Consider the following 19,711-nt stretch of genomic DNA (forward strand, 5'->3'; position numbering starts at 1 on the left):
CACCCTTCCTTTTTATTTCAGAATCCCCTTCCCCTCCCCCATTTCTGAAGAAGGGTCTAGGCCTGAAACGTCAGCTTTCCTGCTCCTCTGATGCTGCTTGGCCTGCTGTGTTCCTCCAACTCCACACTGTGATATCTCTGACTCCAGCATCTGCAGTTCTTAATATCTCTGAATAAACAACAGTCCCTCTTAATTTGCAACTTGTGGCTGTCTAGTGAAAAACTCTCCTTGCTACTCAGTAAATGCATAAAAAATGGAGCAAGACACTCCCAACACAGAGAGCTTACCAGACCTCTCATCTGATTTTGTTACAATTGTTGGAATAGCCGCCTTCACTCAGACCCCTGTAAAATTTATCTGTTCTTTCCAGTTAGTCTCCTAAAAAAAATTCAGCCCTGTCTTCAAAGTGTACTGTGAAAGAAATTGCACCTTCCTTTTTCCTGTTATTAACAGCCATTTGCTATGTCCAAAATTGGTGATCAATGTAAATAAAAAGAACAAAAACCACATATTTCAACAGAAATACAGAAAGGTTGTCTTGTAAAACTTGGACTGAAATGACAGCATGCGTTTAGATGGTTTGTGTCTCACTTGAGAGACTGAAGCTGGCACCGCGGGGACTCGTGGTGATGCTTTCGTTTTGGATGCACTGTGAAAACGAGACTCTGTCTGCCCCATTCACATTGCTGTAGTATGCTTAGGTGACATTGACTAAAGGCTTATTGAAAATATTTTACCTCTTAAGGATCATGGAACATGGAACAGTACAGCAAAGTACAGGCCCTTCGGCCCATGATGTTGTGCCGATGTATTATCCTACCAAGATCAATCTACCCTGCATGCCCTACATTATACTATCATCCACGTGCCTATCCAAGAGTCGCTTAATAGTCTCAAATGTCCGACTCCACTACCACCGCTGGCAGTGCATTCCACGCACCCACCACTCTCTGTGTGAAGAACCTTCTGACATCTCCTCTGTACCTTCCTCCAGTCACCTTAAAATTATGCCCCCTTTTTTCTTTGTGGGTGAAGAGGAACACCTCTTCTCCTTCACTGCAATTAAAGTATGTTTAAAAACCCTTTCTTTAAAAAAAAATCCTCAAAATGTTGCTCAAAATATTGTGATATAAATATATATTGGTTTTTGCTTCCTCTCTTAGATTTAAAACTTCACGCTAGCTCTTGTTTCTTGCTGCAGCAAATGTTGGAAAAGCAAGAGGAGTATGTAGGATAGTTTAAATTCCTGGAATAATCAAACTTTGCAAAAACTGAGACTTTTCCATTCCTAATACTAATTGCAAGCCACGGTTGTGAAGTACTTAAAAATGATTCAACGCCATGAACGTGGGGAGAAGTCTTCTTTCCCCACTGAGCTTTGCTCTCCGGCTCATCTGATGAAACTAGAAGAATACCAGTCTCCATCTCCAATTAACTTTTGTGTCTTCTAGGGTTAAGTCAGAAGCTATCGTGGCCCTGAATAACAAGGAAGGCAGAGAGGAACTGGAGGAAGTAAGCGTAAGTTTTCGATGCTGTGTGCGAGATTTTCAATGGTTGTTTCAGCAGCGTAATGGAGGTGGTTCATTGGTCCCAACAGTACAATATAAAATATCAGTTACAGACGAGTGGGCATGTTCATTAGCCAGGAAAGTGCATTTTTAAATGCAGTGCACAAAGTTAAATGACTGCAGTTTGAATACCCTTAACGTAGCAAATCTCTGGTCCAACCAAGTCAGTGTGGCACCTGCAGTCCTCCTGGTTTCCCCCCCGCAGCGAGTCTGTATCGATCGCTGTGCATATTGCCTTTTGTTAAACTCGGTCCCAGTTTGGATGCAACCTGTTTGGATATACAAGAGTTATCCACCTCCCACATCTCCTACTGCAACTCAAATTTGTTTGCTATTCCTAGTTAGTCACAATAGCAAGATGAATTCCGAAACAGTAAGCTCTGTTGGGTGACCAAAAGGGAGAAGGTCACCAAAGCATTTCACTTCCACAGCAAATGTGGCCAACGTTTGAGAAAAATAGTCATGTTGTAATTGGATAGTCCAGCGATTTGTTTTCTTAACTCGTCTTCCAGCCTTGTGAGGAACAATGGTGACTAGATTCCTGGATCTGAATAATGGACTATAACTCACCGGAAAAGTACGTTTGTAATTGTTCCCTTGAGTAGCTCCTTGTTTAGCCCAAACGAAAACAGAAGTTCCTGGAAAAGCTCAGCAGGTCTGGCAGTATCTGTGAGGAGAAATCAGTTAACGTTTCAGGTCCAGTGACCCTTCCTCTGACTGGACCCGAAAGTTGCCAGACCTGCTGACTTTTCCAGCAACTTCTGTCTTTGTTTCTGATTTGCAGCAGCCTCAGTTCTTTCTGTTTCACTTTGTTTAGCCCCTTCATTACTGCAAAGTTGTGTTCACTGCCTTCAGAAGGTGGTGATGTGCTGTCTTCTTGAACTGCTGCAGTGTGTGTAGTATAGGGACACCCACAGCGCTGTTAGGGAGGGTGTCCAAGATTTTGACCCACTCAAGGAATGGGGATGTATTTCCAAATCAGGATGGTGAGTAGCTTGGAGGTGGTGGTGCTGTCCCCATGTATCTGTTGCTCCTGTCCTTCTAGATGGCAAAGGTCGCGGTTTTAGAGGGTTCTGTCAAAGGAGTCTTTGGTGAGTTTCTGTAGTGCATCTTACAGATGGTGCATTCTGCTGCCTTTGTATTACTGGTGGGGAAAGTGAAAGTTGAGAGTGGTGGATGGGGTCTGTTTTGTCCTGGATGCTTGAGCTTTTTAAGTATTAGAGCTGCAGGCAAGTGGGGAACATTCCATCCCACTCTTGACTTGTGCCTGTGGGCAGCTTTAGGATGTTCAGGAGGTGAGTTCTTGCCACAGAATTCTGTGGTAATTTTATGCCCTCTTAAACAGTGTAGCTAGCCAGTCTGCTGTGTCAAATAAACTTTGCAACATTGCAGGGCATCGTCACCACATTGACGGTAATGATGAAGAAGGAAGAACTCCATCGTCTTTTTCAGAGCATTTAGGGCTGGTGAATACATGTCTCTCTTACCAATTTCACCCACCTCTCTGGGAGGAAGATAAGATGAGTGGAGTGTTGTCACTAATCATGCTCAGCCAACATTTTAAACCAAGGTTCAGTCTGATTTATAATGATATGAAACAGTTGTTAGATACAGCCACGGACAGTGCGTTGAGATATTGTACAGAGCACAGAAATTATACAAATTAGGCCGGTTTTTTTTCTAGAATTTAGCATGTTAAGAGCAATCGGATTAAACTCTTCATGATATTAACAGGGTAGATAATGATACTTTATTTCCAATGGTATGGGATTCTTGAACTTGAGGCATGCTCTGAGAATTCGGGCCAGACCATTCAGGAGAGATGCTGGGAAGCACTTCTACACACAAAAGGGTGGGAGAGGTTTGGAACTCTCTTCCACAAATAGCAGTGGATGCTGGATCGGTAGTTAATTTTAAATTGGAGAAAGATAGATTTTTGCTAAGCAAAGGTGTTAAGATATATGGCGTTAGGCTACAGATGAGCCATGCTGGAACAGGCTTGAGTGAATGAATGGCCTACTCCTGTTCCTGTTTTCCTCTTAAATCACAAAGATGTGGATCAGAAACTGAAGAACCTTTTGAGATACAGTTGCAAGCAAATGTGTTCCATTGCCGTGCTTCACCAAACTGAAGACAATGGGTGGACTGAAGTGTTAACAGCTTAATATTGAATAAAGCAGCCCATTGTCAAATGGGGCAGACACAGTTGAATTATAATGGCTGATGTGTTACACATGTCCTGCTTACGTTACTGTTTCCTTTCCGTTCTGGCTGTGTTCTATATTCTGTAATGATGTGGAGGTGCTGGTGTGGGACTGGGGTGGACAAGGTCAGAAGTCACAAAACACCAGGCTATAGTCCAACAGGTTTATTTGAAGTCGTCAGCTCTCCGAAAGCTTGTGATGTTGAATAAACCTGTTGGACTATAACCTGGTGTTGTGTGACTCCTGACTATATTCTGCTGTTCTTCTCGCCTCCACCTGTGTCCAAGAATTTGATCGATTCCTGAATAATTTTAAATAAATATCAGTAAAAATGAATCAATTTTGGCTAGGGCCACGTAGTTGCCAGCTCAGCTGTCCTGTGTGTGATGTTGTTGTGCGAGTCACAGACAGGCTGCTCTCAAGTCTGAAAGCAGAACGCCCGAAGGTGAGAATGACGATGTGAATGCTGGAAATGGAGAAAAACAACTCTGCTCCCTTTGGGGTGGGGAGGGGGGAGGGTGCTGCTGCTTCAATGAAGGCCCACGGGGATCAGGTGAACATCAGAAAATGAGTCGATCCTGGCAAACTAACACATGCGCTCTGGGCCGTTTCAGCGTAGCTTTCAGCATTTGGTTAGAGGGGTGTGGTTTGGAGACGTTGCCTGTTATTTCTTTCCAGCGACACAAGGAGAAATAGAACATCAGGGCAAGGTAACAGAATAACCAGACCAAAAATATTCTGCACTTACACTGCACCCTCTTCCGTTTTCTTCTTCTGTTTCATGTTTATAACATGGTTTCCAGTCTGGAGGAAGTTGCTGCATGTTCTGCTGAATTCACTTTACTTTGCTGCTGTAATAAAGTATATAAGAGCACTGGTTTTTTTAATCTGTTCTGGTGAAGCAATGCTTCCTTAACCTACAGGATGATGTGCAGGTGGCACAGAGGCGGCGTTTCACCCGAGTGGAGATGGCGAGGGTGCTGATGGAGCGCAATCAGTACAAGGAGAGGCTGATGGAGCTGCAGGAGGCTGTCAGGTGGACTGAGATGATCAGGTGGGGGAAGACGTGTATTGTGCAGAGTCTCTGTGGTGGCTTTATTTCCACTTCTGTCTTTTTCCCTTGACCAGTGATGGGTTCAATGGTGTGATGCATGTCCAACTATAACTGATACATGGCCAGATCTTGCCGAATGTTAATCCCTAATGTGCATGGTGTGTTAATAATCTTGACATTTAGGCGGTTTCTTATTATATTTCAGTGGCGATTGTTTCCCAGCATGTAAAACTGATGTGGTGACTTGATAGACGAGTTGGGAGTGAAATTGGTGTTTTTCAATTGGACGAAGTGGTGCTAGTGACAGCCAGTTCCACCCCGATGTGAAAGAAGCTGTTGTGAGATATGAAATGAGCTGTGGATTTGCTACGAGCCCATCCTGGGTTACTGACACAGACCACTTCCATCCCCAAAAGGCTTCCTTTTTCCTCGGGCGTTCTTAAAAAGAAATTGTGTGCACATTAATTTGAGATCTCTTACCAAGCATTATTCCATCTGGCCTAATATGTAATGGATTCTACATGCTTCTATTTACATCGAGATCTAGAATTAGTTAAAACACAATTTAGAAACAATGGAACCTTTGTATTAGAACTAATAATTTAGTGACCAACTTAGTCACATCCACTTTAAAAAGGAAAATTGGAAAGTGCTAAGGCCAGGTCTGGGAGAAATTAACTAGGAAAGGGTATTTCAACTGGGAAGTAATTGAACATTTTTAAAATCACTATGTTGAATGTTGCAGAATAAATGCACACCGTAGGTAGAATATTAAGCTAATTTGAAATTCCAACATAGGCAGTCATTGGAGAGAATGCACAGAAACACAATGAGACATATTTCATCTGTAAAGAAATGAACTATAGAGAAGGATTAAAGAACTTTAATTCTCCAAAATGTACAAATGTGTGCACACACATGCTTGCGCGCCCTCACCCGCATGCACTCCTGTAAGTTTTTGGTGATTTTCTTCCTTTAGAGCTGCCAAAAACATTTTTGAAACAGAAACCAAAACAAAGAGATACTAGACAACTATCAGCACATGGACCCCCGTGGTCTCTTCCAAAGCCAGGGTTTCCAGCAATTAAGAGCAATACACTCCATCTCTTATCTCCCTAAAAGCTTTGCTTGGCTACTTTTCCAAAGTGGCTTGAATGTCTGTAATAAGCAGATCACAGCCCACATTAAACTACTGATCTAATTTTCAAGAAACCACATCAGTTCATTTCTTCTTTGTAAAACCTTGTTTAATCCAGAAGATGTCTAAAACAGTTTGATGTCTTACAGTTTTTTTCTACATAAGTCACAAATGTAGTGATGTGATGCCAAAAGTTGCCTTGTCAGTTTGGACTGATGCAACAGTTCAGTTTGACACACTGAGCTGTCTTGGGAAGGAAACCTGACACTGCTATATTTTTGCTGGATTTGATGATTTCAAAAGTTTACCAGGACATTTGGAGGACGGATTTTCACCAAATCGGCAACAATCCAACATACTTGACAGATCTTGTGATTTTAAGCAAGTTGACCATTTGGGACAATGTATGCTTAATGTGCCATTTACTGTTTTATTTTTAATATTTGTTAGAGCTTCTCGAGAATACCCATCGATCCAGGAGAAGAAAAAGTCAAGCATTTGGCAGTTGTAAGTATGTTAATAGTAGAAACAGTAGTTCAAAGAGTTTTTAAAAAAGTTTGAAATGCACGTTTTCTTACAGTTTAACTTGTTCGGTTATCTATCATTGTGTGTAACATTTTCCAAGATTAGCAATACGTCAGTACATTCTAATCAGTATTAACAGACAGCGGCCAGTCTACCTCCTTTTTGGGTGAGCAGTTTGTTCCTAGAACTCTCATTGTCACTCTTAAAGTCCTAGAGTCATACAGCATGTAAACAGACCCTTCGGTCCAACCAGTCCTTGATGGCCACAATCCCAAAATAAACTAGTCTCACCTGCCTGCACTTTGCCCATTTCCCTCCAAGCCTATCTTATTCATGTATTTATCTAAATGAATTTGAAGTGTTGTAATTGTACCCACATCCACCATGTCCTTTGGAAGTTCATTCCACATACGAACCACTGTCTGTGTTTTTAAAAACAAAAAGTTGCCCCTCATGTCTTTCTGAAATCTTTCTCCTCTCACCTTAAAAATATGCCCGCTAGTCTTGTAATCCCCCACCGTAGGGAAAAGACACCTGCCATTCACCTTATGTATACCCCTCATGATTTTATAAACCTCAATAAGCTCACCACTGAATCTCCTACACTCCAGTGTAAACAATCCCAGCCTCTCCCTGTAACTCAAGCCTACCATTCCCAGCAATGTCCAGAAGGAGTGAGTCGGACTACTCCTGTGTGACCTTTTCTCCCACTGCTTGGAGACCTTCCCTTGGGTTGTGTCTGGGCGATTGTTAGAGAACGGGTAAGGGGAGAAGTTGGAAATGGCTGTTATAGTGTTGCTTCACCCACTTTGAATTGAGCCAACGTTGCAATATTTCTCCGAGGTGAGAGATCAGTAGATGTGGAGGAGCAAAGGGATTTAGGTACTTACGTAGAAATACGACCGCCCCAGAAGACCAAAGGGCCGCTGTCATTTGAAAGTGAGGCCTAGTGGTGAGTTTAACCTGCGTCTCCGGTTGGGTTGAGGAGGCAGGACCTATTTGGATCGCGTATTATAAAATAGATATTATAACATGTAATACATTCTAAAAAAGTGGTGTCTTTTGCATGGTTATTGTTACTATTGGGCTGCAATAGGGAGCTAGTCATTGTTTCTCTTTCTTACTGTTACTCACTTTGTTATAATTTCCTCCAGCTTCAGCCGTCTCTTCAGCTCCTCTTCTACTGCTCAGCCAGCCAAGAGGCCCCCGGTCCTTCATTATGCTGCTCCCAACACCTACGGCTCTTCTGGTTTCACCAAACGCCGAAGTCACACTATGTCCCAGTTATCTACTGCTGACAGAACGCGAGCCATAGACTTCCTGCCCGAGGAGTAAGTGACTGCCGAAATGGCGTGGCCTTTCCCCACCTGTGTAGCTCTGACATGCAGCCTGCTCCCATGGCACAGGGTTGATTAAAAGATTTGCAATTTGCATACGTTTAGGCTTATTTTAATTATCTCCGCTGTTTCATTTCCATTAATCATTTGCTTTGCTTGGTTATTTACTTTGCTGCTCTTTCACTTGTGATAATTGGTTACTGCCGAAGAAAGGTTGTTTGCAAAGGTCGCGCTGCCATCTATTTTGATTTTTGTGCGGAAGGATCTTAGCATCAGGATTTATGTTTTTGAAGGAATCTCACCTTCAGCACTCTTTCGTTAGAAAGAGGGATCGAACCAATGGAATATCTTTCGATAATGATCCACTGTTTTCAACTAAAATGGCATAAAATGTACTTTTTTGTTGTGATTTTGGTTGTTGGTGTTCACTGAGGTACTTGAGCCAGATACTGACTCAGACAGTATGATGGAACTGCATTAATTTCCGTTGGGCATGCCTAGCCTCTCCTGAAGCTGGTAGCCTCAGAAAGACAACCCAGGCAGTTTGCTGGATGATAGAATCAACACTCACCTTTTCTCACTCTCCCCAGTTAAAGAAAAATGAAGACATGAAATCAAAAACAGAGAGTTTCTTAAAAAATCAGAATTTGTTTATTTGGATCTGTTCTGAAAGAGAACTCCTATTGGGAAATTTCTTCTTTTAAATGAAACCAGGAACAAGGCTTTGGATTCAGGATCTGAGTTGTTCAAGAAACTACCATTTCACAAATTGCTTTAAAGATCTAATTCCTTAAAGTGTGAATCCCCAGTAGTTGCACGTTGAGGTCTACAATGACAGTGAAGTGGACTTTTACTTGTGTTCATTTTCTTCTGATTACTAATATGTGTGAATGTGCTGGTACGTTTAAATTTCTTCTTATTCTTGCATCTTTTTGTTAAATGTACTTTTTTATGTGTTGACATTTACAAATGGATTTACGTTCAACCAAATCTGTTTGGCTGCCTGTAACTTCATGGTGAAGTGGGGCTAGATAGCTCAGCTGGCTAGATAGGGTTCCCAATGCCAACAGTGCAGGTTGGTTCCCATTCCAGCTGGGGTTGTCTTGGACCTGGCTCCGTGCCCTGCCCGTGAGAGTCGAAGGCACTGGCCAACCACTGCTGATGAGAACTACTCAGAACGAAGCATCAGCAGACAATGAGCCTTCAGACAGAGGACACATTGACTTGAAAATGGAACTTTATAGGACACCCAACTCACCATTCTAAAACATGATACAGCTGGGGCAAACAAAAGGAAGCTAACTTGGAGATTAATGTGTAGTTATGAGTTAAGCTGCTTATGGTGTACAGGGTGGGGTTGGGTGCATAGTATGTGCAATGTTGTAATGTACATCTGCGAACAAAAAACTGTATTTATAAAATGTGTTGGACATAGTAGAAGGTCTGAAAGCATTCCATAAAACAAAATATGCTACTGAGCCACATAATTAGCGTTGATGATCAAAAGCTTGGTTAATGAGGTGGTTTTATGACCGGGCATAGGTGGAAATAACCCAGGCAAAGGTTGTTGAGTGTTTCATTGGATGGAAGAGCAGGCTAAAAGGGACTGAATGGGCCACTTCTCTTATTTCTTAAGTTTTCAAGGAGCCCCTTAAAGAAGGAAAGAAAGGTGGAGAGGTTTCGGACTCTGTTTCCAGAGCTTAAGGCTGTGGCAGTTGAAGGTGCGGTCTCCAGTGGTGGTTACAGTTGGGATGTTTGGAGTCTGAGGATTAGAGGAACACAGACGTCTAGGGAGATTGTGGGACTGGGAGAGATTACAGAGATGAGGCTGTTGAGGGATAAGCGTCATGTATAAGTGTGGTACAGCAAATAATTTGAGGGTTTGGAGGAATGCTTCGATTTGAAGGGAAAGCAGGCTGTGTGGGATTCTTCCATTCTCCTATGGTGGTGTGTTACAGCTCACTCAGCGAGTCTGAGTCGCTGTCGCAATGTATACTTTCACAGCATGGTGTAGACGGGAGCTCTGGGCTTATTGGTTTATAGAAGGTGGAACAGTTAGAATGCTGCAGCACCTATAGAGGCCTTTTGGCCCACTGTGTTCCTGTGCTACTCTTTGTCCAGTTTGGTCTTGCAACATCACCTAATTTCCCATGACTCTGCAAATTAGTGTCCTTGAAGTAAATATTGAGTGGCCTTATTGAAGTCCCCTTTGTATTTGGTTGTACCATCCCTCAAGATAGAACCTTCCGGATCTCAACAATAATCAGGGCATAATTTTCCCATCCCTAGAGGTGTCAAGAAGGGGAAAATAATTCGGCGCATTGGTCCTGGAGAGAAACTTACTTCCTTCTGACTACCTCAGCCATTAAGTGTGGGTGAGAAGGTCCATTGGTGAATTTTATGACTCACCACTAACTAAGGCCCTTAGTTAATGGCTGCTTAAGGTCCTCCCCAATCATGTGTCTCCTCAATGAGTCTGTCCTGCTTTCTGTTTTGCTCACAGCTCACACTGTTCCATTAACTGACAGCCAATCATGTTACTGGCAGGCAGAGGATTTTTGTTCTTGGTAATTGGCCCCTAGTCCACAAACCAGCTCCACTTGTAAGCAATTTCTCAGCTCCAGTTCGTCTGCACGTTGCAGGAATTCACAGCTTCACAAATGCGGTTCACAAAAAGAATCAAATTCCTTTCTTTCAAAACATGCATCCATCCTTTTTTAAATCTCTGGGTTTCAAAACACTGTTCTTTTTTTCATCACAGTTCATAATTTTAAAAAGCTTGAAATAAAATGACACGGTGGCAGAGAAAGTTGTCTAGTTTTCCAACTGTGACAACCTTCTTAGTGGGTTTGAGGCAGCCTCTAATTGCCCCAGCCTAGATACAGCCGGAGGCATGGACAGCGGAGCACCAGTGAAGTTGGCCTCTTCAGAAACAAAAACCTCCCCTGTCCCTTGCTTCCAATCCCTCTTTACCCACAGAAGTGAGGCAAAAATGACTTGCCACTTGCCCTGAGGAGTAGGCCTTGACCGACCGGTATTAAGATCCAGAAGCTAATGGCCTGTGATAGGCCAACACCTTCTGGCAACCTGGGAGACCAATGCCAAGTCTGCAATAGGACAAGAAACTCACCCAAGTTCATCTGTCAGCTCTCAATGGGCTAATTGGTGGGCACCCAATTGGGTTATCTTGCCAACTAAAACAGAAATTACTGGAGAAACTTGGCAGCTCTGCCAGCATTTGTATAGAGAAAGCAGTCAATGTTTCAGCTCTAGTGACTCTTACGAATGGTCCTGAAGAAAAGTCACCGGACCTGAAACGTTGACTCGGTTTTCTGTCTGCAGATGCCAGACCTGTTGAGTTTCTCCAGCGATTTCTGTTTTTGCTTCAGATCATCAGCGCCTGCAGTTCTTTTTGTTTTAATTTCTGAGTTATCTTGCTGAGGGGAGGGGGAAATGTTAATTTCCTGTTAATGTACTCACAGCCACATTTAGGAAAAAAAACTCTCAAAATTGCACCCACAATGAGAAAAATGTTTGCTTATTTCACATCTGGTTTTGCTTCCAATTATTTTGAGCCCGTGGCTTCTGGATAATGATCCCCATGCGACAGGAAATAATTTCTCCCTCTTTGGTCCATCAAGAGGCCACTTCCTGCACTTTGAACGTCTTTATCAGCTCTCCTGTTAAGTTCCACTGCTGTAAGATGAACACTCCTATCTTGTTTAATCCCTTGACAGAACTGAGGCCCCTCATTCCTGGTGCAATTTTAGCTAAGCCCCAAAGTTGGGGAACACACATGGTGGATGTTTCAAGCCATCCTTGTGTTCTGATTGTAGAGGCGAGGGCAGTTAAAGTATTTAGATTCAAATTGACATGTTAGCACACAATTTGAGCATTGCTTAAAAAAGGCATGTTTTGCTGAAGGTGTTTGCATTGCCCTCGTCTGGACAATTTGCAAGAATACCCAATAAGGGGGTAAAGAGCAATATTTATACATTGAGAGGAGAGTGCTGATTGGTTGGCAGGTTGACTGAAATTTAAATTTTGTTGCCAGGTATTCTTCAAGGCTCAGGAAATCTGGGAGTAATAAGGAAGTGGGACGCACTGGTTCTAGAAAGCTTTTACTCTGGGCCTTCTGAATCCTTCTCCCAGCGTCTCCAGAAACCCTTGGTTCTCCTTTTTGTCTGTTGTGACTCCTGTCTACCCGCACACCACCACCCCCCCCCCCCCCCCCCCCACCACAGCGGCTGGCCTCCATCGTGATCAGTGGCTGCGGGATTGCCCCGAGGGTCATCCACACCTTCATCACCACCTTGTAAACCCTGGGACCTGAGGGGAGACTGTAGGATAATTTACTGCTGATTATTGGAGATAACCAGGCTGTATTACCCTGAAATCTACATTAGAAATTACTTTTAATGGTCAGTACAGCAGGAATAGAATGGTCATGACTTCCTTATCTGTATAGATGATTCTCTGTGCTGTTAACCAGACTCAGGACAATTTAACATGCGTTCGTGTAATACTTGCATTTATGTAGTGCCTAATCCTGCGATCCTAGGAAGTGGTAAAATGATTTACAGCCAGTGAAATGGCTTTTGAAGTTGGATTTTTGTGATGTTGGAAACTCCCACAGATACCAACGTGACAATGATCAGGTAATCTGTTTTGTGATCTTAGCAAAGTGTTAAGAATTGGTTGGATGCCCTTGCTACTCTTTGAATAATGTTATTATATGCCAACCTGAGAGGGCAGGCTGAGTCTTGATTTAACATCTGAATTGAAAGGAGATTGATCTGTCCAGCACTCCTCCAGTTGTATATTAAAGTGTCACTGTATGCCAAACAGCTAGGTCTCCCACCCTCTTCGAAAAACAATTGTAAATCCGAGGAATGAATACGTTGTTAGGCACTGATGTGGGTTTCACTTCAAAAACAAGTTGTTTGATTTTACTAAATGTGTGAACAGGATAAGGATTCCCATCAGTTTTTGATCCAACTAGACACTGTCACACAAAATTCTGATTTTTAAACTGGGCATCTAAGTAAAACCAAATACTCCTCGAGTAAAATTATTCTTAGCATACGCTGGTGAATAGAAAGGGTCTTTTCCCTAGGGTGGAGGAGTTCAAAACAAGGGCCAAATTTTTAAATCGTAATCATGGAATACCCACAGTGTGGAAACAGGTCCTTCGGCCCAACAGCTCCACACCAACCCTCAGAGCATCCCACCCAGACCCATTCCCCTATACCCCACCTAAGCCACACATCCCTCTACACTACAGGCAATTTAGCACGGCCAGTCCACCTAGCCTGCATGTCTTTGGACTGTGGGAGGAAACTGGAGCACCCGGAGGAAACCCACGCAGACACAAGGAGAATGTGCAAACTCCACACAGACAGTCGCCCGAGGGTGGAATTGAACCCGGGTCCCTGGCGCTGTGAGCCAGCAGTGCTAACCACTGAACCACCATGGGGTTACCATTGACCAGAAACTCAACTGAACTTGCTGTATGAATACATTGACGACAAGAGCAGGTCAGAGGCTAGGAATACTGTGGTGAGTAACTCCCCAAAGCCTGTCCACCATCTACAAGGCACAAGTCAGGAGTGTGATGGAATACTCCCCACTTGCCTGGATGAGTGCAGCCCCAACAACATTCAAGAAGCTTGACACCATCCAGGACAAAGCAGCCCCCATTTGATTGGTACCACATCCACAAACATTCATTCCCTCCACTACCGACACTCAGTACAAGTTGCACCGCGGAATTCACCAAATATCCTCAGACAGCAGCTTCCAAAATGAAGACGACTTCCATCTGGAGGGATAAGGACAGCAAGTGCATGGGAACACCACCCCCTGCAAGTTCCCGTCCAAGCCGTTTACCGTCCTGATTTGGAAATGTATCGCCATTCCTTTGCTGGGTCAAAATTCTGGAATTTCCTCCCTAAAGGCATTGTGGGTCAACCCTCAGCACATGGACTGCATCAGTTCAAGAAGGCAGCTCACCACCACTTAAACGAGGGCAAACGGGGATTGGTAATAAATGCTGGCCCAGCCAATGATGCCCACATCCCATGAGAGAATTATTAAAGTCCCAAGTGGGCTGGATAGAACAAGTAGAGAGAAACTGTTCCCATTTATGAAAGGATTAAGAATGAGCAGGCATGGATTTAAGGTGATGTGCAAATGAAGCAAGGTGAAATGAAAACTTTTTTTTTCTCACTCAGTGTGCCGTTTTGATCTGGAATGAGCTGGCTGGAGTTGTGGTGGAGGCAGGTTCAGTTAAGGCATTCAAGAAGACACTGGATGATTGTTTGGATAAAAATAACATGCAGGGTTACGGGGAAAAAGCAGGAGATTGACACCAGGTAAATTGCTCACTAATGAGCTGGTACATGCATGATGGGCCGAATGGCCGCCACCTGCACAGTGACAGTTCAGTGAATCTGTGATCACGTCGGCTAAAACATGAATGAAGTAGCATAAAGCCTGCTTGATGGCTGTTGGAATATAATACGTCTTCTTGGTAATGCAAACATTTGCTCCCAATTTAGGAGGAACTAGTTTTATGTGGGTGAGGAGACTTTGGAATTGTAAACTTGAAGAATTAGCTTCACATCTCAAAGGAGCAGGATGGTGGAGCTGGGAAGTTCAGCAAAATGTAAAATATTGAATAAGTGTTAGAGAACAAAGCGGCAGGTACAAGTTCCGACAGAATTTTTGAAAAAACACAGAAGCAGAGGGTGTGCAGCATTCAAAGCTTGAGTTTATAATCGGCAACTTGACTACTGTGTAATAGACACAGTTTTATTTTAAACTACTCGTTTTCATCTCAAAGCGTGCGCTATTGCAGACAATCTTTCTTTCAGAGAAGTGTGTATTTTTGTTTTCCATTATATGTTTTGTTAATTTGAAATTTATGTTTTCTTTTTGTAGACAGAAAGTTCCTAAGGAGGAGAAGAAACCAGACACAGATAATGAACAAGTGTACGGCATGTCAGCTGCTTGGGGCTTTACCAGGGTTAGGGATCACAGTGGGGGGACTTGTTTTCAGGATATTTGGGGTCCAACAAGGCAGGCAGCTTTTGAGCACTTGTCCCTTGGGGGTAGCTTACGGATGGTATTGTTCAGGATGTTGTTACTGATTTTAAAAGGCATTGTGGAGTGACTTTCATGTGAAGTTGATTCTGACAACAAGCTGCTTGGTTTGTGGCGGGGGTGGTGTCTGGGGCTCCATAGTTTTGTGAGTCTCTGATCTTAACTTTGATTTGTCTTGGTCTAGGAGTCCAGGTTTTAGCAGAGCATGTGGGAATGTGTGTTCGCTATTGAAGGCAAGATGCAATTAAAACGGCCATGCTAAGTTTGTGTAGAAAATTGTGACTTGAGGTCAATTGAGAAATACAACAAGATCACTACTGCTACAGTTATGGTTTTATTGAAGACAATAGAACATAGAACATTACAGCACAGTACAGGCCCTTCGGCCCTCGATGTTGCGCCGACCTGTGAAACCAATCTGAAGCCCATCTAACCTAAACTATTCCATTATCATCCATATGTTTATCCAATGACCATTTAAATGCCCTTAAAGTGGGCGAGTCTACTACTTTTGCAGGCAGGGCATTCCACGCCCTTAGTACTCGGAGTAAAGAACCTACCTCTGACATCTGTCCTATATCTATCACCCCTCAATTTAAAGCTATGTCCCCTCGTGCTAGCTCCCACTGTCCACCCTATCTAATCCTCTGATCATCTTGTATGTCTCTATTAAGTCACCTCTTAACCACCTTCTCTCTAACAAAAACAGCCTCAAGTCCCTCAGCCTTTCTTCATAAGACCTTCCCTCCATACCAGGCAACATCCTGGTAAATATATTTTGTTTTTACCAGTATAGCTGTCTGTGTTTGTTGAACCTAAATACTCCACATTGTATGGCTTCTGGATGGCCATTACTGCTGTCTTTCTGAGTCTGGGGAGTAGCTGCTCTTTCTTTGCAAAATTATGATCAGATCATTGTCCAGCATCATCCTGCACAATACAGTGGAAGGGATTTCACACGTAGTAACAGCTGGTGAGAGTTTGGGTCAGATATTAATATTTTTTTATAAATTGAACTAACCCCCACACACCACCTTCTGTCCCAGCACCTGAAAAACCAAAGCACTAACGTTTAATTCTGTAAATTCAGTTAAGTCGCTCAGACTGGCAGTCTCCTTTTAAAATAATTAAAATGCAAAATATTTAAATTTCCAACCCACCTGTCAGCTGGAGGACCTGTGTGCAGGTCTGATCACCGTACTATAGGAAGGATGTGATCGCACTGGAGGGGGTGCAGAGGAGTTTGACCAGGACGTTGCCTGGGATGGAGCGATTCAGCCATGGAGAGAGATTAGAGAGGCTGGGCTTGTTTTCTTTAGAGCAGAGAAGGCTGAGCGGGGACTTGATCGAGATACACAAAGTTCTGAACGGCATAGACAGGCTGGATCAACCTTAGAAGGTTAGGAACCAGGGGCACAGTTTTAAGGAGCAGGAGTTCTTTTTCCCACAGAAGGTGCTGGAGCTCGCTGCCTGAAAGAGTAATTGAGGGAGAGAAGCCCCAGGACATTTAAGGGCTTTTTAGATGAGCACTTGAAAAGCCATAGAATACAACGCTATGGGCCAAGTGCTGGGAAATGAGATTAGAATCGACCAATGTTTGATGACCAGCATGGACATGATGGGTCAAAAGGCCTCTCTGCTGCCTTTACAGAACAATGACCCACTGGTGAGCCCTGCTGCCTCTCAAACGCCCAGGGACTCGGGTTCGATTCCACCTTCGGGCGACTGTGTGGAGTTTGCACATTCTCCCTGTGTCTGCGTGGGTTTCCTCCGGGTGCTCTGGTTTCCTCCCACAGTCCAAAGATGTGCAGGTTAGGTGGATTGGGCATGCTAAATGGCTCGTAGTATCCAGGAATGTGCAGGCTCGGTGGATTAGTCACAAGAAATGCATGATTACAGAGAGAGGTTAGGGGACTGGGTCTGGGTAGGATGCTCTTTGGAGGGTTGGTGCAGACTCGATGGGCCGAATGACATCTTTCTGCACTGTAGGGATTCTGTGATTCTAAAAATTCTGTGACTCCCTATGACTAGGTTGGTCCCATGCCGTTGGAAACTGACTCCAATGTAGTTGTTTTGAAGTTGGAGTTCAGATTTAAAAATATGAACATCTGACCTAAGCAGCCCGTGTTGTTGCTATGTGTGAAACTTTCCCATTATCATGTACTGGGCAGTTTTAGAAATGATGTGCAGCATATGGGGCAAAAGCAGAGCTGGTGCAAGCACGCGATGGCCTGAATGGCTTCCTTCCATGCTGTAACAATTCTGTGATAATTCTGTGGTAAATTGGTCATTGCACACCAGCACTGTTAACAACCACACACCTACAACATTGTAGAGCTGCATTTGATCAAGCAATGTCCATCTACCAAGTTCGAAATGACACACTTTTTCAAATCTTTAAGGTCGTTCATTTCAACATTAAAGTAAATCCTGCTTTAGGAGACAAATTGGGATTATCAAACATAGGTCATGTCCACATCCAAATGTAGCATTAAAACTTTTGGAGGTTATTGTCTCAAGATGTGCCTCTAAGTTCTGTATTCCTGCAGGAGAATATGAGGAGAGATATTAAAAATGGTTGTTGAACAGAGTCATTGTCAAAATTGAAGCACAGGGATGTTGTTGTAGGGTCGTAAGAAAGGAACACGTTGAACTTTGGTGCTGAGGTTTTGTCTCTTGGACTTTGTTTCATTTAGGATGAAGGTGATGTTATGGGTATGTGCCAGGTTTGATTATTTTCCCACTTTAGCTTTCTGCCTCTTTTGATTTTACTGCTGTTTGACTGAGGTCCTTAGGTTTTCACTTAAATTTCAACAAAGTTTTTTTGCACTGAATTCCTCACTGTAATTATAATTGAGGCTAAAATGGGGAAGCTAACTTTATCCAATCGGGAGCTGCTGAGGTAAGGCCAGATACAGGAATGTTTCCATTCCTTGGATCCCAGAACATAAGAAATAGGAGTAGGAAGAGGCTATCTCTCCTTACGCCTGCTCCAAGATCATGACTGATCTGCCTCAGACGTCAACTCCTCGTAACCCTTAGCTTTCCTTGATATTTCAAAAGTCTATCTCCCTCCTCTTTAAATACTTCCAGTGATTTAACCCCCAGTATCTGGGGTAGTAAATTCCAGACGTCCAGTGCCCTGTGGGAGAATTCCTTGTAAACACAACTCTCCTTGTAAAAACCGAAAGAACTGCAGATGCTGTAAATCAGGAACAGGAACAAAAACAAAAGTTGCTTGTTTTTAGTATCCTCTCCCATGAAAATTGATGCAAAATGTTGATTTAAATTGTCTGTTATTTCCCTGTTATCAGTTCCCTAGTTGCATTGTTCAAGGGTCCCACACTTACTTTGGCTACTCTTCCTTTATACCTGTAAAAGCCCTTACTGTTTTTTTTTTTGCTAATTTGTTTTCGTAATCAATTTTCTTCTTTCTTTTAACTACTTAGTCATCCAGTGCTGGTTCCTAAATAAACTTCTCAATCCTCTGGCCTACCACTCACACATTTTTGCCACTTTTCTTGCCTTACCTTTTGATTACATGGTCTCCTTGACAGCCTTTACATGGTTTATCCTCCTCATTGAGTCCTTTTGGACCAGAATACAGTTTTTGCTGACCCTTGTTATTAAATACCTACCACTGCTCAACAACTAACCTTCCTTTTGGTCCATTTTCCAATCCCTTGTTACACAACTTTCTTCCTGTATTTGTAATGGCTTTTACTTGAGTTCAGTCAGCCAGTTTGAGACCTGAGTTGCTCTTGCTAAAACTGAATTTGAAATTCTACCATCACACTGCTATCTAGAAGACCCTTTTAAGTACAAGATCTCTGTGCAATCCTTTCTCATTACACATTGCTAGGTCTAAAATAACCTGTTCTAGGTAGGTTCTGCAACATACTGCTCTAAGAAGCAAACCCTGACGTACTCAACAAATTTGTGTTACCCTTGCACTTCTGATTTGTGTGGTTAGGACGTAGATTAAGATCATCCACGACAGTTGTGTGCCCTTCTTGCTTGTCTCCATTATTCCCTGACTTATTCTTTGTCCTGCAGTGTGGCAACTCTTTAGGGCCCTGTAGCCGATTTCAACCTGTGACTTCCTTCCGTTATTATTCCTTGTTTCCACCAAAACTGTTTCCGCATCCCGACCTGTTGCACCTATTGCTACCACTGCACCGATATCATCTTTAAATAACAAAGCTACGCCACCTCCTTTTTCTTTTTGCCTGTTCTTCTGGAATGTCAAATATCCTTGAATATTGAGTTTTCCCAGTCATCCCGCAAACTCCCCTCCATAATTGCTATCAAGCCACATTTATTTATTTCTACTCGTGCTGTCAACTCATTGATCTGGTCACAAATGCTGAGTGCATTTGGGTAAAGAACCTTAAGTTTTGACTTTTTATTATTAGTACTCTGTCTGCTTCTAATTTCTGCTGCAGCCCTCTGCATATAATTTCTGTCACGTCCTGTCACACATTATCATTCTCCTCTTCACTGCTCTGGATGAGACTCCTGTAAAAGTTAAATTCTGGATACCCATTCCTGCCTTACCTGCAGTCACACCTTGCTGTCCCTGACCATGGACCAAATTTGATGTAATGAATGTAAGGAGTTTGACTGCTGCCTGAAACAAGTGTCCAGCTACCTCTTCCCCCTCCCTGATCTGTCAGTGTCTACAATTCAGGCACAGGCTCCTCAACTCTGAGCCAAAGCTCCTTGAGCAACCAACATTTGCTGCACTGTGGAGCTGGAGGAACACAGCAGGCCAGGCAGCA

At 43.1% G+C, this 19,711-nt stretch overlaps 1 protein-coding gene across 1 annotated transcript in view; it reads left to right on the forward strand.

Annotated features, from left to right (window-relative positions):
- Window positions 1-19,711, forward strand: part of mapk8ip3 (mitogen-activated protein kinase 8 interacting protein 3) — a 183,946-nt gene that overhangs the window by 104,787 nt on the left and 59,448 nt on the right. Inside the window, exons 9-13 of the mRNA XM_048609668.1 lie at window positions 1,452-1,518; window positions 4,696-4,826; window positions 6,415-6,471; window positions 7,644-7,820; window positions 14,769-14,819. Of these exons, the coding sequence (XP_048465625.1) occupies window positions 1,452-1,518; window positions 4,696-4,826; window positions 6,415-6,471; window positions 7,644-7,820; window positions 14,769-14,819 (483 nt within the window). The remainder of the gene's footprint in view (window positions 1-1,451; window positions 1,519-4,695; window positions 4,827-6,414; window positions 6,472-7,643; window positions 7,821-14,768; window positions 14,820-19,711) is intronic.

Source organism: Rhincodon typus, chromosome 21 (assembly GCF_021869965.1).
Source record: "Rhincodon typus isolate 14 chromosome 21, sRhiTyp1.1, whole genome shotgun sequence".
Lineage (NCBI taxonomy): Eukaryota > Metazoa > Chordata > Chondrichthyes > Orectolobiformes > Rhincodontidae > Rhincodon > Rhincodon typus.